Here is a 22,173-nt window from a genome sequence, read left to right as displayed (position 1 = left end):
CCATTTATTTAACCATTCCCAAGAGAAATAAAGAACGTTTTGCAGGCCTGCCCCACCATCACAACCTGGGTCACAACACCCCTGTCCGGGAGGAGTGGGGTCATATTACAACTTTGTTTCCCATTATTATTATTATGTTTTGCCTCAATGGACGCTTTCTGCTTCTTGTGTTGCTTCTCCTTGAACCAAGTTCCATATCCCTGGATTTTAGCCTAAGGTCTCAGAACGACACCTGCAGTAACTCCAAACCATAAATTAAAACCCCTTACGAATCAATAATTCATATAGACGGTACATGCACCTACGCAGGCAGTCATTAAATTGGCCAGGAAGGAAGGAACTTTTAATACACAAATTGGTGCCCTTTCATTGCCTCACCAAATAGGCGGAATGAGATGAATGGCCCTAATAAATCATTTTTGGAATATTAGCCTAGCAAAGGTGGCTTGGATGTCAACCGTATCTGCGTATCAGCATTAGCAATAAAACCATCAAACGGTTCTTTGGGGATTTTCCCTAGACTTGCAGTCACAGTTCCTGAATGCAAAAGACTGCCTCACCCACCCCATCCAGGGGAACGTTTAGTTAGAAGGATTACATTTCAGGATCATTTGAGCAAAATGGTAGATTTATTAAAATATTACTTCCTACAGCTCCCGCCACACTGGGATCACTTCCAAGGGCTTTTCGCTGTTTCAGCAATGAACGGTTCAGGCAAGTCTTGATTGGTGTAACAGATGACAGCTACAAAGTCATCTGAATTGAATTCTACTGAGCATATGTAAATGTATTTATTGTCTGACCAGACATACTTATACAGTATATACTGTACCGACCAATTTATTTATTATAGATAGTCCTCTGGAATTGCAACAGTTCATTCAACGACACTAGAAAAAGTGACCAATAACTGTTTTACGACCGTTGCAGCGTCCCATGGCTGCATGATCAAAATTCAGAAGCTTAGCAACTGGTTTCACATTTATGACGGTTGCTGCGTCTTGCGGGGATGTGGGTGTGTGTGTGTGGGTCATGCGATCTGCTTTTGCGACCTTCTGACGAGCAAAGTCAATGGGGAAGCCAGATTTGCTTAACAACCTGGTTGCTAACTTAACAATTGCAGTGATTCACTTTAGAAAGGTGGCAAGGAAGGTCGTAAAATGTTGGGCAAAATTCACTTAACAGCTGTCTTGCTCGGCAACAGAAATGTTGAGCTCAACTGCAGCCGTAAGTCGAGGACTACCTGTTCCACACTTATTACAGGTGGAGGAGAAGGAGAAGAAGAAGGAAATGAAGAAGGAGGAGGAAGAAAAGGAGTAAGAAGGAGGAGGAGGTAGAAGGAGAATAGAACAGAATAGAATAGAATAGAATAGAATAGAATTCTTTATTGGCCAAGTGTGATTGGACACACAAGGAATTTGTCTTTGGTGCATACACTCTCGGAGTACATAAAAGAAAAGATACATTCGTCAAGAATCATAAGGTATAACACTTAATGATAGTCATAGGGAAACAGTCAATATAAATAGTCATACAGTCATAAGTGGGAAGAAGGAGGAGGAGGAGGAGGAAGAAGAAGAGCAGCAGCTGCTACTATGTGTGGAGTGAGCAAAATAAGCAAGTTGGAGGAAATTCATAATCTGTCCTTTATATTATTATCAGGCCATGCTCTGCTCTACAACTGAGAAATTCAGTGTATTGCAATAGCTTGATCGTAAAAGTTAGAATAAATGAGCAGAGACCTGGAAAGGCAATGACCCACGTAATAAGGGGTTGCTGAAAATTACTCCTTTGGTTTATTGCTTTAAAGGCTTTTCTCTAGAAATGAGCGAAAGGAAGAAGAATGTTTGGAGCAAAGGGAGTGAGAATTAGGAGCCTGCTCTGCATTTTACAATAGGCGCTATTATGGTTTGGGCTTTGCTTATGGTTGAATGTGGCTATTGTTTTCACCTGGGCTTCAGCAAATAGGTGTAAATTGAACTAAACCATAAGCTGGAGGAACTTGACCCCTTATATGTTAGTAAATTAGCACTTCCCTCAGGTAGAATTGTATCACGTGGCTTGAAGAATGTTTGAATCAGCTCCTGTCAGAACACATTCAAGAAAAGCTCTTAATTGGGGAAAGCTTTTAGCAGCCAGAATATGTCAATACTTCTTTTCCAGGAATGTACATATTTGTACATTGTGCATATATTTGGCCAAAACGTTTAATCAGCTTTGGCTATAGTCGGCCCCTGAGATATTAGCAATAGCACTTAAGACTTATATACTGCTTTACAGCCCTCTCTAAGTGGTTTACAAAAATCAGCCTATTGCCCCCAACAATCTGGGTCCTTATTTTACCCACCTCGGAAGGATGGAAGGCAGAGTCAACCTTTGAGCCTGGTGAGATTCGAACTGCCAAATTGCAGGCAGCCGGCAGTCAGCAGAAGTAGCCTGCAATCCTGCACTCTAACCACTGCGCCACTGTGGCTCATACAGCTGACAGGATTAACAATAAGACATTCAACTTCAGCACAGACTGACTCTGAATTAACCCAAACCAGGAATTTTAATTACGGGTTTGATCGCAATTCGTTATACAAACCATACTAGTACAATTGACCCATCACACCAAGCCACAATGGTGGTTTCAAACATCATACTCCAGGCATAAACAGCCCCATGTTCTGCACCCTCCTAGCAATGCACTATTTTCTAGAAGCTGTTTCTACACTGAACTGACCGGGCCACTATGCATGTTAAATAATTACATGATTACTACACAAATCTGCCTCCAATGATATCCTAGTGCTGCTATTAGGATGAAAGGTATTTTGGCTGCGAAAAGAAAGAAAAAGCCAAGAAATCTGGCCGTCTCATACTTCTCCAAATGTAAGATATGGACTTTTCTTTGGGAGGAATAAAAGCCAAACTTCATTTTTGCTGTTACTCACTGGATTGCAGGTCCATTAGATGGGAAAAACCCAGGGGTTGGCTCAGGGGTGAAATCCAGCAGATTCTGACAGGTTCTGGAGAACCGGTAGCAGACATTTTCAGTAGTTCGGAGAACTGGCAAATACTATCTCTGGCTGGCCCCAGAGTGGGGTGGGAATGGAGATTTTGCAATACCCTTCCCCTGCCATGCCCACCAAGCCATCCCCACCAAGCCACGCCCACAAAACCGGTGGTAAAAACTATTGGATTTCACCACTGGGTTGGCTGCTGGGGGTTCGCAGGGGTTCGGGAGAACCTCTAGCTAAGATTCTGTGCAGTTCGGAGAACCCCCAAATCACACTCCTGGATGGCCCAGCCCAGCCCGCCCCTCCCAGGAGTCCCCGTGCGGCCCATTTTGTATGCAAGTTAGTGCAGGGTGTGCACGGAGGCTTGTAGAGGGTGAAAAACGGGCCTATTGGAAGTTTGGAAAGGCTGGAAATGGGCAAGAGTGCCTCTGGAGCCTGGGAAGGCCATTTTCACACTCCCGGAGGCTCAAGAAAAGCCTCCGGAGGCTCAAGAAAAGCCTCCAGAGCCTGGGGAGGGCAAAAATGCCCCTCCCGGTGGTGCAGGAGGCCGACTAGGCCACGTCCACCACAGCCACATCCACCCAGCAACCAGGCAGAGAACCCCTTACTAAAATTTTTGAAGCCCACCTAAAACTTAAATCTTATCTCTAGCTAAATCTATTGTTAGAATTCTTGGCTTTAGCAGATACCGTAATGAGGTAGAAAATAATTTACTCTGTCTTGCTGTTGCCTTTTTACCCATCCTGGAGTTTATTTTAATTAAAAAAAATAATGTACATCATAGAAACAAGACATGTCCATTTTTTTAAAAATTTGAATTTATATCCCGCCCTTCTCCGAAGACTCAGGGTGGCTTACATTGTATTAAGCAATAGTCTCATCCATTTGTATATTATTATTATTATTATTTTTTTACATTTATATCCCGCCCTTCTCCGAAGACTCAGGGCGGCTTACAGTGTATAAGGCAATAGTCTCATTCTATTTGTATATTTACAAAGTCAACTTATTGCCCCCCCCACAATCTGGGTCCTCATTTTACCTACCTTATAAAGGATGGAAGGCTGAGTCAACCTTGGGCCGGGCTTGAACCTGCAGTAATTGCAGGCTACTGTGTTCTAATAACAGGCTCCTTACAGCCTGAGCTATTCCGGCCCCTTATATACAAAACATTACGGTGGCTAAAACTGTGGTTTCTTTCTTTATCACTTTCAAAATCAGAAAGCGTGGATTTTTCTTGCTGAAACAAGATTTCCAATTGAGCCTAAAGAGAGAGAAACATATAATCCAGAAAAAAGAAAAAAAGAAAAAAAAAAGAAAGAAACCCAACCTGGGGGGAGAAGATAAAACTGATTTTAATTACCTTCAGAATTATACAGGGATTTGCTCTGGTGTACATTATAATTCCGTTGCTTTGCAGAGTCCTCAGACGGAGGCCCAATTTGAATTCTTCGTTCTTGCTATTTTCAGAAACCCGGTATTTGATGTAACTGTTCCCAGCGAAGCTCAGGGAAGTGTGTCCTGAAATAACCATTTAGAAAACAGATTACAGAGGTCTATTCTGTGCCTTCTGAAACCAAACATTGGAGATTATCCAATCCTTTGCACCAAGGGGGAAAAGAAAGTTAATGAAGGAAGATGCTTGGTTAACAAGGCAAGATGAGGAAGAATCTTTAAAACAAAAACAAACAAACCCAAAACCACGACTTTGACAGTTTAAAAACCTGCCCATGTAGTATGCACCCCCCATGCCAGTGGCATCAAAGTCGATTTCATTAGATTTAGATTTATTAGATTTTTATACCGCCTTCTCCGAAGACTCAGGGCGGCTTACAGTGTATAAGGCAATAGTCTCATTCTATTTGTATATTTACAAAGTCAACTTATTGCCCCCCCAACAATCTGGGTCCTCATTTTACCTACCTTATAAAGGATGGAAGGCTGAGTCAACCTTGGGCCGGGCTTGAACCTGCAGTAATTGCAGGCTACTGTGTTCTAATAACAGGCTCCTTACAGCCTGAGCTATTCCGGCCCCTTATATACAAAACATTACGGTGGCTAAAACTGTGGTTTCTTTCTTTATCACTTTCAAAATCGGAAAGCGTGGATTTTTTCTTGCTGAAACAAGATTTCCAATTGAGCCTAAAGAGAGAGAAACATATAATCCAGAAAAAAAAAAGAAAAAAAGAAAAAAAAAGAAAGAAACCCAACCTGGGGGGAGAAGATAAAACTGATTTTAATTACCTTCAGAATTATACAGGGATTTGCTCTGGTGTACATTATAATTCCGTTGCTTTGCAGAGTCCTCAGACGGAGGCCCAATTTGAATTCTTCGTTCTTGCTATTTTCAGAAACCCGGTATTTGATGTAACTGTTCCCAGCGAAGCTCAGGGAAGTGTGTCCTGAAATAACCATTTAGAAAACAGATTACAGAGGTCTATTCTGTGCCTTCTGAAACCAAACATTGGAGATTATCCAATCCTTTGCACCAAGGGGGAAAAGAAAGTTAATGAAGGAAGATGCTTGGTTAACAAGGCAAGATGAGGAAGAATCTTTAAAACAAAAACAAACAAACCCAAAACCACGACTTTGACAGTTTAAAAACCTGCCCATGTAGTATGCACCCCCCATGCCAGTGGCATCAAAGTCGATTTCATTAGATTTAGATTTATTAGATTTTTATACCGCCCTTCTCCCGAAGGACTCAGGGCGGTTCACAGCCAGAATAAAACAATATTTATGTACACAATAAAACAAAAATTAAAAAACTTGAGGGCCACACCAAGGTTGTGTTTGACCTCAGGGGGCTCAGAGTAGGGGAGGGGGGCGTGGCCAATTTGATGTCACTCATGTCAGGGCGCTTGTGGCAGCCTGAGCGCTCTACCAGCAAAAACTGGCTCCCAAGCTCCGTTTCCGCCTGTAACAGTCTCCTGCAACCCTCTGCCAGCAAAAACTGAGACCACGGGGGTGGGAGGCGGGGGGGGGGCATGCGTGGCGGGTGAGCGGCCCTCCCAAGCTCTGTTTTTGCTGGCAGAGGCACCATGGCCCAGTCCTTCACTGTTGATTGCTGTGCATAAAACAATACTAATCTGTTGGTAGTGAATGAACAAGACCATAAGTCAACTATCAGGGTGGGGTGGTTTTGTTTTGGTTATTTTTATTATAACGACAAAAGCAATGTTCGACCGCAAGCTCTACCCTTTTTGATGTGCTTGTGACATTGTGATGCACATCAAAATGGACAGGGCTTACATTGCAACATACGAAATGGGACAACGCGCTATGGCCAACTCACTGCAGCCAACTTGCCATGGGCAATTCGTTGTGAGACAGCTTGCGATTCAACAAATACAAAAGTTAAAATTAATTTTGACGGAACTGTGGCCAATAATAATAAATTAAAGAAAGCCAATCCAGAAATATAAGAGGTACAATAATTTTGAAGAAAACGTTAATTATCAGTAATAAAAGTACCTCAATAAAACAATTCACACTGAATTGCCTGTGGGGAGTTGTTGTGCGTTGACCACGGCGAGTTGTCCTAGATCTGCAACACTTTGTAACCCTGCTTCACCCCCACTCCTGGAGGATAACATTGTGGTAGTCTAGTAAAACTTGTGGCCTATTAAATCAGACACAGATTGTTGCCCACATGCTATGTCCTTCCAAAACTTCCCTAACATGACTGTGTTTTGCCATTCCAAACACTAAGGAAATTGGGATATTTTGGGAAGTCTTGTGTAAGAAATCGAGAGTCCTTTACCCAAAGACTATGACGTGATTTTAGAGTTACTTTTATTGACTTTCCTATAAATTGTCTAGGTTTACTGTACACGATAGATGTCATATAAGTCTTTTAGAACGGGGTCTCCAAACCTGACAACCTTAAAACTTGTGGATCTCAACTCCCAGAATTCCCCAGCCAGCATGGCTGACTGAGGAATTCTGGGATTTGAAGTCCATAAATCTTAAAGTTGCCAAGTTTGGACACCCCATTTTAGAAAAATAATGTGTCATTATGGTGGAATGTCATCTGAATTTCCAATAGGGAGGTCAAGAAAGACACCTTGAGTTACTTTTGAGCAGTTTCCCCCACAGAAATATTCCCAAACGAAAAAAACAAACAAACCCCTACTTGCATCATTAAAGATACACTCTCAGAACTTCTAAGGAGGAACTGTCTTAACTCTTTCTCCCAACCAAACTATCTAAACTTCACTATCTCTTGGTTCTCTGGAATGCAGCTCCTCCCTCCTGGGCATCCAGACTACATTCCACCACAATCTTTTTGACATGTTGAACTCTAAAGAGGGTTTAGAAAAGGGGTGTCAAACTCAATTTCCCTGAGGGCTGCGGTTGACCTCGGGGGGGCTGGGGGGCGTGGCTAACTGGGGGTGTGGGGCTGACTGGGAGAGTGCGGCCAGCATGACGCCACTCCCCAAACTGTTCGCATCAGAGGTGCGTTTCAGCAGGTTCTGACCAGTTCTGGAGAACCGGTAGCAGAAATTTTGAGTAGTTCGGAGAACCGGTAGTAAAAATTCTGACTGGCCCCGCCCCCACCTATTCTTTGCCTCCCAAGTCCCAGCTGATCAGGAGGGAATGGTGATTTTACAGTATCCTTCCCCTGCCACCCCCACCAAGCCACGCCACGTCCACCAAGCCACACCCACAGAACCAGTAGTAAAAAAATTTGAACCCCACCACTGGTTGGCATGTTTCTTCTTTGCATTGGGTAGAAGCGATGTGGGCCCGGCCCCTTATATTTTCCAGCAGGGCCCCACAGGCCTTGTGTTTGACACCCCTGGTTTAGATGAAAAGATTGACAGGATTTTTAGATCTGACCAAGAAGATACAGCAGCAACAGCAGCAGCAGAGCAAATTGTGTACCTGAGCATTCTCCAAGTTTTCCAGGTGGACACTGGCAGATGAACAGCCTCTGGTTGATTTCGTAGCCTACACATTGCATATCTCCTGGGCAAGGCTTTTCTGTGCAAGGATCGTTGGAGCCTGGGCACAATCCTCCTGTTGTACAAGTGAGAAGGTAAGAAACAGACTCTTTTTATCCACATTCGAAGTAAGATGTTCTTAATGTCCATTAACTTTTCACTTATATGAACCTCAGACCAGACAAAATTATAATTTAATTCCTCTGAAGACATGAACTGTGTCTCTAAAGGCAGTAAAAGCTGGAACTGTGGAAAAGCTATCAAATGATTGCTTCCCTCCTATCCAACATTCATCTTAGCTGACTCCGCATATCAATATAAATTGAACCTGAAATCTAAGCTGTTCTGGAGATCCCATAGCAGGAAAACATACGACAACAGCAATAACAAAAATACATTATCAAAATGCATGTCAGCTTTGGAAGCCTTATTAGGTCGGAAGCTTCCGTGCTGCCACTATCTCATGTGTGGGAAAGTAGGAGGGGGCGAATTTAGTAGAGGGGTTGTCTTTAGACATAATAGCATTCTCCCCGTCGGTCAAGGTCAGTCCGATCCTGCATCTGGAGAAGGAGCAGTCGGAGTGCTGTCTCGAGATGGGACGGATGGCGACTGGAGCATGTGATCAACTGAAGAGTGAGGGGATGGTTTTGGGGGTTTTGATTTACTGAACAAAAACCCAGAACTCTCAGATTCGGGTTTTCCCAGATGTGCCAGTTTACCTATTCTAGTAAATAGAACTTTGCAAAATGCTTGCTTCAGAGTTTTTACTCTGAGTTGGGGGTGGGTGGGTTTCTGGAATGCTGACAATGCGATTAAAATAACAGAACCTGAATCTAAGTAAAAGAACCAATACATATTTAAATAAAAGGGCAAGGGCCTGAAAATACAGCTAGAGCCTGTAAGATTGAATGGAAGATAAATAAGTTAATGAAAAAAAGGTTGGGTGAATTGCAAATTACAACAGCACTGGGATACATATGTCTGGTTTATTTTGGCCGTGTCATGCATGCAAATATTATTGAAGAAGGAATGAACAAGGAAGGTGAAGGTCTCAGAACAGAATGGAATAACAGAGTTGGAAGGGACCTTGGAGGTCTTCTAGTCAACCCCCCCCCACCGCTCAAGCAGGACACCCAATACCATTCCAGACAAATGGCTGTCCAGTCTCTTCTTAAATATGTCCAGTGATGGAGCAGTCACAACTTCTGAAGGCAAGCCATTCCACTGGTTGTTTCCACTGTTTCCAAATTTCTCCTTAGTTCTAGATTGCTTCTCTCCTTGATTAGTTTATTCCATTTGATTAGTGGAACAAGAAGAAGGGACACCAATACGGGCTTGATAACCTCAAAACTAACACCGAGATGAATATCTAACAACTGAAAGAAGCTGTGCTTGGAAGGGTAGCATGGAGATCACTTGCCTACAAAGTCACCAAGAGTAGGCCACGACTGAACGCTTAAAACAATAACAAGGAATAATAGGATACTGGGAACTACCTGCCTAATCTAAGAAGATGGATATGGCTACAAAAAGGGTCTCTGAAGAAAAATAAAACAAAAATGGCGACTGGTTTATGGCAGTTTTTCGCACTTACATCCATTGTAGCATCCCCAATCATGGTCATGTGATTAAAAATTCAGACATTTGGCAACTGAGTCAAATTTATGACAGTTGCAATATCCCAGGGTCATGTGATCACCTTTTTTAAACTTTCTGACAAGCAAAGTCAATTGGGAAGCCGCTTAACAACCGTGTTACTAATTTAACAAGTGTGAGCATTCACTTCACATCTCTGACCAGAGAAGTCATACAATAGGTGCTAAACTCATTTAACAACTATCTTGCTTAGAAACGTAACTTTTGGGTTCAATTGCGGATGCAAGTCAAGGACATCTGGTATAGATACCTGCAAAGGTCATAAATGTGAGGATTGTTCATAAAATTGCTTTCTCATCATTGCTGCAACTGCAAACAGTTGCTAAACAAGGCAGTCGCCAAATGAAGATTGCCTCAAAACATTATAATTTCATTGAAGGCAAATAGTCTGCCACAACTTTGGCATGATATAATGGTTAATAAACCCAGATGAATTTGACTTGATTATCAAATTTTTCTTTTCAACTGTTTTCATTAAAAAAAAGAATCTGTTGCCTTCCTATGTTCTGGTGCAACAATACTGAGTAATTAACAATCCTCATCATTTTAAAATATGGGTTGAAAAGTTAAATATCATACTTCTGATTTAAAAACAGTGTATTTCATTTTTTAAATAAAAGTAACATGATAATATTGTTTCTTTTAAATGTCAAGTATATATATTATAGCTGAATACCCATGCCCTGCTACGAAACTATGTGATCGGGCTAGATAAATCGACACTTACAGCTTGAAAATTAATGAGTAGTTATGATTGGCCTCTTCTCTCCCCTTCTCTCCCTCAGCCTTGCCTCACAGAAGCCTATCCTATCCTATCCTATCCTATCCTATCCTATCCTATCCTATCCTATCCTATCCTATCCTATCCTATCCTCCTTCTCTCCCTTAGGCTTGCCCCACAGAAGCCTCTCCTCTCCTACCCCCTGCTTGCTGCTATGAAAGTAAAACTGAAACTGAAACTCCTCTCCTCTGCTTGTGTTTTGCATTTGGAACAGATTTCTTTTCAGGTGGGGAGGGGGAAATAGAACTCCTTAGCATCAGAGCGTGTTAATAGTAATATAAGAAATACTAATGCTTCTGAGGGTCATTTCGAAAAATCCTTTCTTAGTGAGCACCTAGAAGCCAAGAGGAACATATTTGGCAAATTTCAAGTTTGTAGGCTTTGAGGTTCTGGAGATTTTGTGATGATGCGTGAGTGGTATTCTGCCTATCTATCTATCTATCTATCTATCTATCTATCTATCTATCTATCTATCTATCTATCTATCTATCTATCTAGATATAGATATATATTCTATTATTATAATTGATGCCATAAAGAATGTAGGCCAAATGTGACTCCAGCCAACTTGACAGATTTGGTGTTGTGAAGATAAAATGGGAAGAGGGGGATTCACATAAGAACAGCTACTGTGTTTTCTGAAAATAAGTCCAGGTCTTATCATTTTGGCTGAAAAAGATGCATTACGACTTATTTTCCAGCTAGGTCTTATTTGGGGGAAAATACGGTGCTAAATGCGTCCATTTGACTGATGATCTTAACTGGGACTTATTTTTGGGGTAGGATTTATATTATGGGCATCTTGAAAAATCATGCTAGGGCTTATTTTCCAGTTGGCTCTTATTTTCGAAGAAACACAGTACATAGGAATATCAAGTAAAGTATTTGAATGAAACTCCTCTTAGTACTTTCCCTGGAACAATTCCATGTTTACAGAAGTAATTTGCCAATGAATCATTTATTTTTTTTGGGGGGGGTGTTTCCCAATTTAGCCAATACGTCTGTATCTTTTCTAGTATCTTCCACCCAAGCACTAAACAAAATCAAAGTCTGTTTAGCTTTTTGAGATCAGATCAGTTTGGTGCTACCATTTAATGGGTGTAGAAATCTAATAACCGGTCAATAAACATATTTTAGCCTCATTATCAAGGTTGCTTCCTCCCTTGCAAATATTATCAAGCACAGGTGGATAAACATTACGGAGTCAATCCTTATTTTCACCATGTGTTTATTTTGCCATCTGAAATAAGCTCAGAGAATTAAGCAGCAGGGTTTTAACGTAGTTTGCTCCCAAAACCAACAATGAATAGTTAAAACAGCCTCTTTAGAAATTTCTGATTATCCAGCTGATTATGCTGACATGTTTCATGTATCATGATACCACATCAACACTGCCTACAGATCTGTATGCACAGGATATTTGTTTTCAGAACACAATTAAATTTTATGTCACGTCAGGCAATAATTCTCAGCTAGTCTCTCTGTGGCTGACAGAGAGACAGGTTAGGTAGACAAAAAAAAAAAAAAAAGCCACAAATATACATTGGCTTGTGGGAAGACAACCCTGCTGAGATTTTGGAACAGAGCACCACATGTTTTCACAACCTTTTAACCTTTGGTAAAATCTTGACACCAAGCAGTGAAGTCGAGATCCAGCCTTGTAATCAATCATTGCCATATTTCTGTTGTTTCCTACTTGACACACGAGTGAGTTCCTATGAGGCCAAGAGGTATATAGGAAGAAGCTAATAATTTAATATGACAGCTCTGTGTGACACAACATTCCAAGATAACTATCACCATGTCCTGGCACCTCCCAAATGCCTGATTATGCCAATCTTTTCATCACTTCAGACGGAAGGTAGAAATGAGACGGTGTGTGATGAAAAATGCTGTCAAGACTTCTGCGGGCCTTGAATGGAAGAATTCATGGGCTGTGTTGAGGCAGAACGTCTATAGATCTGAAGTACAATGGCCGCAGAGAAAAACAGTTGTTCGGGCAAACATCTCTATGATGGTAGAACCCCTTGGAATGCAAAAAGTGCTTTTTCAGGAGGCAACTGGACTTTCTTGCTTTTTCTTTCTCCAATCCCTTGGAACGCATAGCAACCAGATCCTATGTGAATTACAATACTCCATGGTAGCCCCAAATATCTTAATATAAGAAGCTTCTTGGATGAGAAGAAGAACATACTTCCCTACCGTCTTGAAAGAGGCGGTGGTGAGGCCGCTCCTCAAGAAGCCCTCCCTGGATCCAGCTGCTTTAGCGAACTATCGTCCCGTCTCCAACCTTCGTTTTGTGGCGAAGGTTGTTGAGAGTGTGGTGGCACGACAGCTCCCCCGGTACCTGGATGAAACTGTCTATCTTGACCCATCCCAGTCCAGCTTCCGGCCTGGGTACAGCACGGAGACGGCATTGGTCACGTTGGTAGATGATCTCTGGAGGGCTCGGGACAGGGGTTGTTCCTCTGCCCTGGCCCTATTAGATCTCTCAGCGGCTTTTGATACCATCGACCATGGTATCTTGCTGCGATGGCTTGAGGGGTTAGGAGTGGGGGGCACCATTTTCCGGTGGTTCTTCTATCTTTCTGACCAGTCGCAGACGGTGTTGGCAGGAGGGCAGAGATCAGCCGTGAGGCGCCTCATGTGTGGAGTGCATGAGTGCAGGGGTCGGTTCTCTCGCCTCTTCTGTTCAACATCTACATGAAGCCGCTAGGTGAGATCATCCGTGGTTTTGGGGTGCGATGCCATCTGTACGCTGATGATACCCAGCTGTACATTTCCACCCCTAACCACCCCAGCGAGGCCGTGGAAGTGATGTCCCGGTGTTTGGAGGCCGTGCGGGTCTGGATGGGGAAAAACAGGCTTCGACTCAACCCTTCCAAGACTGAGTGGCCGTGGATGCCGGCACCCCGGTACAGCCAGCTGACTCCATCGCTGACTGTTGGGGGCGAGTCATTGGCCCCCATGGAGAGGGTACGCAATCTAGGCGTCCTCCTGGATGTACGGCTGTCTTTAGAAGAGCATATGGCGGCTGTCGCCAGGGAAGCTTTTTATCAGGTTCGCCTGATACGCCAGTTGCGTCCCTTCCTAAACCGGGATTCCCTATGCATGGTCACTCACGCCCTCGTCACTTCCCGCCTGGACTACTGTAACGCTCTCTACTTGGGGCTCCCCTTGAAGAGCACCCGGAGGCTCCAACTGGTCCAGAATACGGCTGTGCAGGTAACAGAGGGAGTAACTCGAGGCTCCCATGTAACACCTCTCCTGCGCAAGCTGCACTGGCTTCCGGTGGTCTTCCGGGTGCAATTCAAGGTGTTGGTTACCACCTTTAAAGCGCTCCATGGCATAGGACCGGGTTATTTACGGGACCGCCTGCTGCTACCAATAGCCTCTCATCGACCCGTACGCTCCCATAGGGAGGGTCTCCTCAACGTGCCGTCAATCAAACAATGTCGACTGGCGACCCCCAGGGGGAGGGCCTTCTCTGTGGGGGCTCCTGCCCTCTGGAATGAGCTGCCTCTGGGGATACGTCAATTCCCTGACCTCCGGACCTTTCAACGCAAGCTAAAGACTTTTTTGTTTCATCGTGCATTAAGCTAGTTGTAGTTCATACAACTAGCTTAATGTAGTTGTAATGGGGGTTTTACTATAGTTTTAGTCTGTTTTGGCCTGATCGAATTAGCTTCTTAAAATGTTTCTTAATTTTTGTGATATTTGTTTTTATTTGGCTGTAAACCGCCCTGAGTCCTTCGGGACAAGGGCGGTATATAAATTAAATAAATAAATAAATAAATAAATAAATAAATAAATAAATAAATAAATAAATAAATAAATAACATTTTGAAGGAAAAAAAACCAAGTAAATCCAGTTGCCTTTTGAACACCACCTTTGGGGACAGCCGTGACTTGGATGACTGACAATCTCCATAGACAGCTCCCCTAATAGTTTAGGTAAATAATTATCCCTTGAAGATTTAGCTTGACTTAATGATGATCAAAACACTCCTATGACTATTTCATGAAGGGCTGTGAAATGTGGTTGGTTGAAGTGTTGAAATAAAAAAAACCAACTATTCTGACACCTCTGTGTTGTACCTTTATGTTTTTTTTGAGTAAGCCAAAGCATTCTACCGAGTAGTGGCAACTTGTTTGAGATGGACACATTTGTGAGATTTTGAGCAATGGTGCATGAGGGAAAAGCTTCATTTTTTTTCAAAGACTCTGGTCCTATATATTATATATGTGAGGCAGGCGGGCATAAACTGAGGCCAGACAGGCTTCAATCAACAGTCTTTATTTAACAGCGCAACAGGCGCTCAAAGTAGAACAACAACTATGCAGGCAACAACCGAGCAAGCCATCTGACAGCTCTTATATACCCGGCTGTCAGTTGGCTGCTCCAATAGCAGCGCTTTGGGTTTCCCGCTTTCTACTCGGCTCGTGTCTTAACCAATCAGCAGCAACCTGCTGTTGGCAAGGCTGCAGCCGGCGTCGTATCTCCAAGGACTCTACACCATATAAGGACATCTTGAGTCAAAGAAAATTGGGGAGTATATGAAGGAGGTCTGCTGGCCATGTTGTAGATTTTTGAAATATACTGGTCAGATCTGACATGAACGTTTAGAGGGCTGCCCAGGATTCAGGCTTAAACCTGGAATAGGCAGATCACTATAGTTGGATATATGAAAAAATAGCTTCCATTGAATAAAATTGAGTTCATTTTCAGCTCAGGGTTGAAATGAATTTAAAAAACAACAACATAGACTAACACCAAAATCAACAGCAAACCAACAATCAAGAAGTAAATAACATCCCAATCAAGAAACTGCCAAACAACCTAACAGTAAACAGCCAGTGGTGGGATTCAAATAATTTAACAACTGGTTCTCTGCCCTTGTGACCACCTGGGTGGGCGTGGCCAGAGGATGTGACTGGCAGCACTCGGCCTCCTGGGTGCAAAAATGGGCCACGGGGGGGGGACTCCACACTCTATTTTGGGTCTAGTAGGCCTCCCTGCACTTACCTACGAGCCAAAATGGGGTGCATGGGGACTCCTGGAAGGGGTGGGGAGGGACCAGCCAGCAATTTAACAACAGGTTCGCCTGAACCGCTCCGAACTGGCTGAATCCCACCACTGTAAGCAGCCCAACCAAAGACTACTCCCACCAACAATCACAGGGCAAACTAGAATATAAACTGAGAGCAAACCCAACTGCCTATGGGTTTAGCACAGGCATTAGCATTGACAATGTTACCTAGTTTGGGTAATGAAACCTCTGCAAGAAAACAACCAACCACAGGGAGCACCAAGGACCTCTGAATTCATTTTGCTTACATGCACCTGAACATGTTATGTTTTTGTGAAAAACTAGAACTGATTTGCCACTGTCATAATTTGAGGCTTCTACAGCCATGGATTTCCTGGTTGTCTCCCATTCAAGTGCTAACCAAGTCTGTCCCTGCTTAGCATTTTTTGATACAGTCAAGATTGGTTTGGTTTGGCCATCTTCTCAACTCAGCCACCGATGCCAAGTGGCTGTCATAAGCTTGACATGACCTTTATGATAATAAAAAGAGGAGCAAGGAAGATCTTTCTGTCTGTGACGGAAGGTCAGAAGGTTGTAGAGCTGTTTTGGAAAATATATCTTAGTCCTGAAAAAGTAAGAAGTGTAAGAAAGAAAGTCAAAATAACTATGCCTTGATTTTGTTAGGTATAAATTGGAGTAGAGAGGACCTCTGACAAGCTCTTAAGATTCTGTTGCTGACTGCAACTAAGCACAATGTGAAAGTTGGACCATCAGGAAGGCTGAGTGTCAAAGAATTGAATCCTTTAAACTCTGGTGCTGGAGAAGACTCCTGAGAGTCCCTTGGACTGCAAGACGATCAAACCGGTCAGTCCTAGAGGAGATCAACCCTGACTGCTTTTTAGAAGGCCAGATCCTGAAAATGAAACTCAAATACTTTGGCCACCTAATGAGAAGGAAGGACTCACTGGAGAAGAGCCTCATGCTGGAAATCATTGAGGGTAAAAGAAGAACGGGACGACAGAGAACGAGGTGGCTGGATGGAGTCACTGAAGCAGTCGGTGTGAGCTTAAATGATTTTCGGGAGATGGTAGAGGACAGGAAGGCCTGGAGGAATATTGTCCATGTGGTCGTGATGACTTCGCAACTAACAAAAAACAAATGACTCCCATTTCTTGATTTTTGCCTTGAAGAATCATTTTGAGAGAAATGCACACCATTAGTTTTTCAAAATAAGAAAGGTTTGTGCACGCCTTATGATTTTTGTTTGTCAATCCGTTCTAAGAGATGCCACTAAGCTGATGCTGGATGCAAAATTTAGAGTTAGAATCTCTGAAGTGATTAGTAAGAATGCAGATAGGCATGCAAAAGAAAAGAAGACATGGAACCACTTTCCTTTTTTGAGCAATTAGAAAAGCTTCGGCGCTAAGATAGTATAATTATGTGTCCCCTCTTCACTTCTGTCCTACTTCTAAAAATTCCCTTTTTACGACCCTGTCATCCTTAATTCGGAGTAGAGTCAGGCTGATTGAATGGAGATGAGAATTTACTGGCCAGATGCCCTGCCTGACACCTATGTGGAGTTCACAGCAGATTTTGTTTCTTTGTGTCCTAGGAGAGAAACATCTGCCGCTACTTTGGATTGAACTCTCAACCTTCCCAGTGGGAGACAAGCATCTCCACCACTCAGCCACCACTCTGTTCTCTCCTACCACTATATCCTCAAAAGCTGTTCTGTTAGGCAACTGGGACTTTATCCATAGATTTACCTCATTTTGCCCAAACTGTGATGTTGCTTTTGCTAACCAAACTCATTCTTTGCACAAAGTCGCCATTTTTCTCAAGGTATGAAAAATAGTCCAGACAGAGAGAATCAACAGAAGCATTTCTACCTTTTTTAAAAAAAAACTCAGGCTCCTGTAGGTTGAATTTTATAGCTATCACAAAAAACCCCCAAACTTTTAAAATATTAAAGCTTCAGAAAGAGTATTTTATGTCTGTCTTTGTGGGCCCCAAGCTACAAATCTTGTGGTACTGCAGCACAGGCTCCCCTGCTAACCTGCATTTTCAGGATGATTTCACAATGGCACAGACTAGAAAACCGCTAAAGCACTTAGAAGGATGTTATCCATCTTTGGGGATTTATAGCCAAAGCTTGAGTACCTACTTTGAAGTTCAGTGGTTTTTCTGCTGGTCTTTATTTCACCAAGTAAGGTTCATTATTGGAATGGCGGTAGGATTACTCTTGCTAGACCAGTCTGGACCAAAACAATATATTAATGCCATTTCTCTGGGGCCTGAGTAAAAGGAATAGGAATCCAATCCAAGGATTCTTAACTTGGGAGTAAATCTTCGTAAAATGTAATGGGTCACGCCTAACTTGTAAGTTAAATAATTTAACCCATGTTACATGAATGTGCTGCTATTTGGAACCAGAGCAAAAAAAGGCAGTTAAAAAAAGCCAACAAATCAAATTTCGAAATGTGGTAAAATTGATCCACCTGGTTCCAGAACAAACAAGGCAGGAAATTTCCTGACAAAAGAATTAATCAGTGGAAAGATTTGTCTCCAGAAGCTACGGGTGCTCTAACTGGAGGTTTTTAAGAAGAGATTGGACAACCATATGTCTGAAACGGTGTAGAGCAGTGGTTTACAAACTTTTTCTTCACCATGGACCCTGTTTAAATAAATTTTGGGGCCACTGACCCCCAAGATTTAATTCAAGATTTAAATCATCACATATCTTCCATCCTTCGTGAGGCCCGTGATGACATTGGGGCCCCCCTCAGGGGTCCATGGGCCACAGGTTGAGAACCACTCATATAGAGTTTCCTGCTTGAGCCGGGGGATGGACTAGAAGACCTCCAAGGCCCCTTCCATCTCTGTTATTCTGTTCTGTTAAGGACAACCAGCGCATAGAAACACAGTGCTTATTCTTTGAGACTTCACTTAATTGAGTTTATTATAGGGACTTGCTCTTACACCATGTTGCAATGACAATAAAATAATGCATTCCTATAGGATTAGTTGTGTTGGCCAAATAATATATCCATACTGCATTTTTTCCTCTTAATTTCACACATATACATGAAATGTCTATTTATATGCTTTACATTATTTAAAAAACGTACAGTATTACTGCAGTGTTTCATTTTCTATTTTCGAAATGAAAAACAAAAGTTATGTGAAGAACGTAAGAAAATAGAGGCGTCTAATCTAGGCTAAAACAGAAAAGCTGAGGAAAATACATGATCTCCTCATGATGTAGGCGAAATGCATTAGGCAGGCATTAAGATGAATAATAATTTCTGCTCTCCTCAGTAAAATAGGCAAAATCCAAAATGGGGTGTGTGGCATATATGCGCTGCTATGTCCCCACTTTTAAACATGTACAAAACGTGCACATAAATGTACAGGTAGTCCTCAATTTACGGCCACAATTGAGCTCCAAATTTCTGTTGCTAAGTGAGACATTTATGAAGTGAATTTTGCCTCATTTTATGATCTTTCTTGCCACAGATATTAAATGAATCACTGCAATTGTTTGTTTCCTTGTTTGTTTATAAAATGTAATGGCCGCCCATCGTACCATAGGCTAACTCTGGGTGGCTTACAGTTTTACATATACAGTTAAAACATAAAAAAGTTAAAATCGGAGATTAAAACTGAGGATATGTAGGGAGGGAAGTGGGGTAGTGGAGTGTGGAGAAGGTGGGATCTGCTATTACTCAATCTACCACCTCCATTTTGCTGTTCCCCCACTGGGGCTCCAAACCGACTGGCAGAGCCACATCTTTAGGCTCTTAGAAAAAGATAGGAAGCTGGTTAAGTTAGTAACACGGTTGTTAAGTGAATCTGGCTTCCCCATTGACTTGGCTTGTCAAAAGGTCCCAATAGGGGATCACATGACCCTAGGATACTGCAACCATCAAAAATATATTCCAGTTGCCAAGCATTTAAATTTTGATCATGTGACCATGAGGATGCCACAACGGTCATAAGTGTGAAAAATGATCATAAGTCGCTTTTTGCAATGCTGTTGTAAATTCGAACAGTCATTAAACAAATTATTGTTAAGTCGAGGATTACCTGTATCTGTCTTAAATTTAGTTATTTATTTCCTACATAGTATATAGAATAGAATATTTTATTGGCCAAGTGTGATTGGACACACAAGGAATTTGTCTTGGTGCATATGCTCTCAGTGTACATAAAAGAAAAGATAAGTTCATCAAGAATCATAATCACACTTGATGATAGTCAAAGGGTACAAATAAGTAATCAGGAAACAATCAATATCAATATAAATCGTGAGGATACAAGCAACAAAGTTACAGTCATACAGTCATAAGTGGAAGGCGATGGGTGATGGGGACCATGAGAAAATTAATTGTAGTGCAGATTTAGTAAATAGTTTGACAGTGTTGAGGGGTTATTTGTTTAGCAGAGTGATGGCATTCGGGAAGAAACTGTTCTTGTATCTAGTTGTTCTGGTGTACAGTGCTCTGTAGCGTTGTTTTGAGGGTAGGAGTTGAAACAGTTTGTGTCCAGGATGTGAGGGGTCTGTAAATATTTTCACAGCCCTCTTTTTGATTCGTGCAGTATACAGGTCCTCAATGGAAGGCAGGTTGGTAGCAATTATTTTTTCTGCAGTTCTAATTATCCTCTGAAGTCTGTGTCTGTCTTGTTGGGTTGCAGAACCAAATTCACCCGAACATATGTGTCTTTACACATAAAATTGCAATTTGCTCTGGAAAAATGTTTGCGTGCTGTTCATATGCATACGGGAACCCGTGCATGCAAATTGTGCATATGAAAAATATGTTATGTGCAGGGATGTAGGGATATTCATAGGTACACGTGTGTTAATGTCATAAATTGTAGTCAAGTTACTTGGACTCCACTCAGGCCGCTAATAAATTCAAACAAATAAATTCAAATAAACAAATGCATAAAAACAGTGTTGGATATTAAAACCAGTATTTTGGCACATCCAAAATCAAGATTTATACTGCTCATCCCTAACTTGTTTTGGTCTAAAGATACCCAAGATCGGTTTAGCATTTAACAGCTGCAGTCGCTTTTATTTTTTTAGCCCGTCATTTCCTCCCCTGCGGTGACACAATTATCAGCTCTGATTATTGAACTATAAAACCCCTATCTATGCCATTCATCCTGGGCTGATTCTCTGTTGCCACTACAGGTAAGATCACATGCAGAACAAGAAAAAGATGACATTAATTGCTTTCCAGAACGTGCCCTGGCTTCTGATACGAATGATTTAGCATGGCGAGAATGGAAAAAAGCTACATGCAAGAAGCATCATAAATAGCAGTAGAAAATCAATGTGCCCAGGGACTGCTCCTTGCAATATTTCCAAGATATATAAGCACAAAAGCCCCAATAAGTGTAACACTGAAGTAGAACGGGAGGGACTCCTGAAAATGTCTTCGTACTAAGGGTAGATTCCAAAGGATCCTGGATCAGAGGTGGGTTTCAGCAGGTTCTGACCAGTTCTGGAGAACCGGTAGCGGAAATTTTGACTAGTTTGGAGAACCGGTAGTAAAAATTCTGATTGGCCTTGCCCCATCTATTCTCTGCCTCCCAAATCCCAGCTGATCAGGAGGAAATGGGGATTTTGCAATATCCTTCCCCTGCCACGCCCACCAAGCCACACCCAGAGAACCAGTAGCAAAAAAATTTGAAACCCACCACTGTCCTGGATAGATTTCTTCCATCAGATGAATCAAGATAATTATTCTCTCCTCCCACCCAAAGCAAACTCTTAACATTTGTACCAATAGTAGTGAATATTTGTAGCTCAAGGTTGTCGTATGGGGTCCTTGGTGCTCTCAGAACTTGGTTGTTTTCTTCCATATGTTTCAGTACTCAACTAGGTAACATCATCAGTGCTAGAAAGGAAGGGAAGCTTGTTGATTGAAAGGTCGGCAGTTTAGTGGTTCGAATCCCTAGTATCGCATAATAGGGTGAGCTCCCGTTACTTGCCCCAGCTTCTGACAACCTAGCAGTTCGAAAGCACGTAAAAAATGCAAGTAGAAAAAATAGGGACCACGTTTGGTGGGAAGGTAACAGCGTTTCATGCACCTTTGGCATTGAGTCATGCTGGCCACATGACCAGGGAGACGTCTTTGGACAGCGCTGGCTCTTTAGCTTTGAAACGGAGATGTCAGGAACGCCTAGAGTCAGGAATGACTAGCACATATGTGTGAGGGGAACCTTTATCTTTACCTTTTAGAGATTCTCAGTCATCCAGGTCATCCAGGTCATGGATTTTCAACCGCGGACCTTCTTGCCCTGCGAGACTCCCCTCTCTCGCAGGTCTGGCCCTCCACATTATCGAGGGCACATCTTGAGGACGGGTTTTGGAACCCCGAGAGATGGCATGCGAAATCTAGGAGGCTTAGGGGATTTTTAATGAACTCTTTTAGTCGTTTTTTATCGGGGGATTTTAAGGGGAATTTTAAGGGGAGGAAAGGGCGGGTGTTGGGGTAGCCCGCCGAGGGTGGGGCCAGTCACTGCGCGTGTTTGCGGCGGAGTGTTAATAGGTCCGAAGGTTTCGGGGGAGGGTGATGTTCCAGATGACAATTGTGGTTCCATCTGTGTGGTTAGTGGGAGAGGCAGATATGGCGGAGGGGGGGGGGCGTATCGAGACCTGGGAGCACGTGTTCGATGTCTGAAGGCGATCACGTGCTCCGGCCCCTCAGTTCCTACCCGTTCCTCAGGAGGCCATGATCCTCAGA

The 22,173-nt window shown here is 42.6% G+C and overlaps 1 protein-coding gene across 1 annotated transcript in view; it reads right to left on the bottom strand.

Moving 5' to 3' along the window:
• FAT3 (FAT atypical cadherin 3) overlaps positions 1 to 22,173 on the bottom strand; it is a 662,194-nt gene that overhangs the window by 49,022 nt on the left and 590,999 nt on the right. The window contains exons 20-21 of the mRNA XM_058185941.1: positions 7,890 to 8,024; positions 5,247 to 5,404 (exon numbers count right to left, since the gene is read on the bottom strand). Of these exons, the coding sequence (XP_058041924.1) occupies positions 5,247 to 5,404; positions 7,890 to 8,024 (293 nt within the window). The remainder of the gene's footprint in view (positions 1 to 5,246; positions 5,405 to 7,889; positions 8,025 to 22,173) is intronic.

Source organism: Ahaetulla prasina, chromosome 5 (assembly GCF_028640845.1).
Source record: "Ahaetulla prasina isolate Xishuangbanna chromosome 5, ASM2864084v1, whole genome shotgun sequence".
In the NCBI taxonomy this organism is placed as follows: domain Eukaryota; kingdom Metazoa; phylum Chordata; class Lepidosauria; order Squamata; family Colubridae; genus Ahaetulla; species Ahaetulla prasina.
This window is presented reverse-complemented; position numbering and strand designations above follow the sequence as displayed.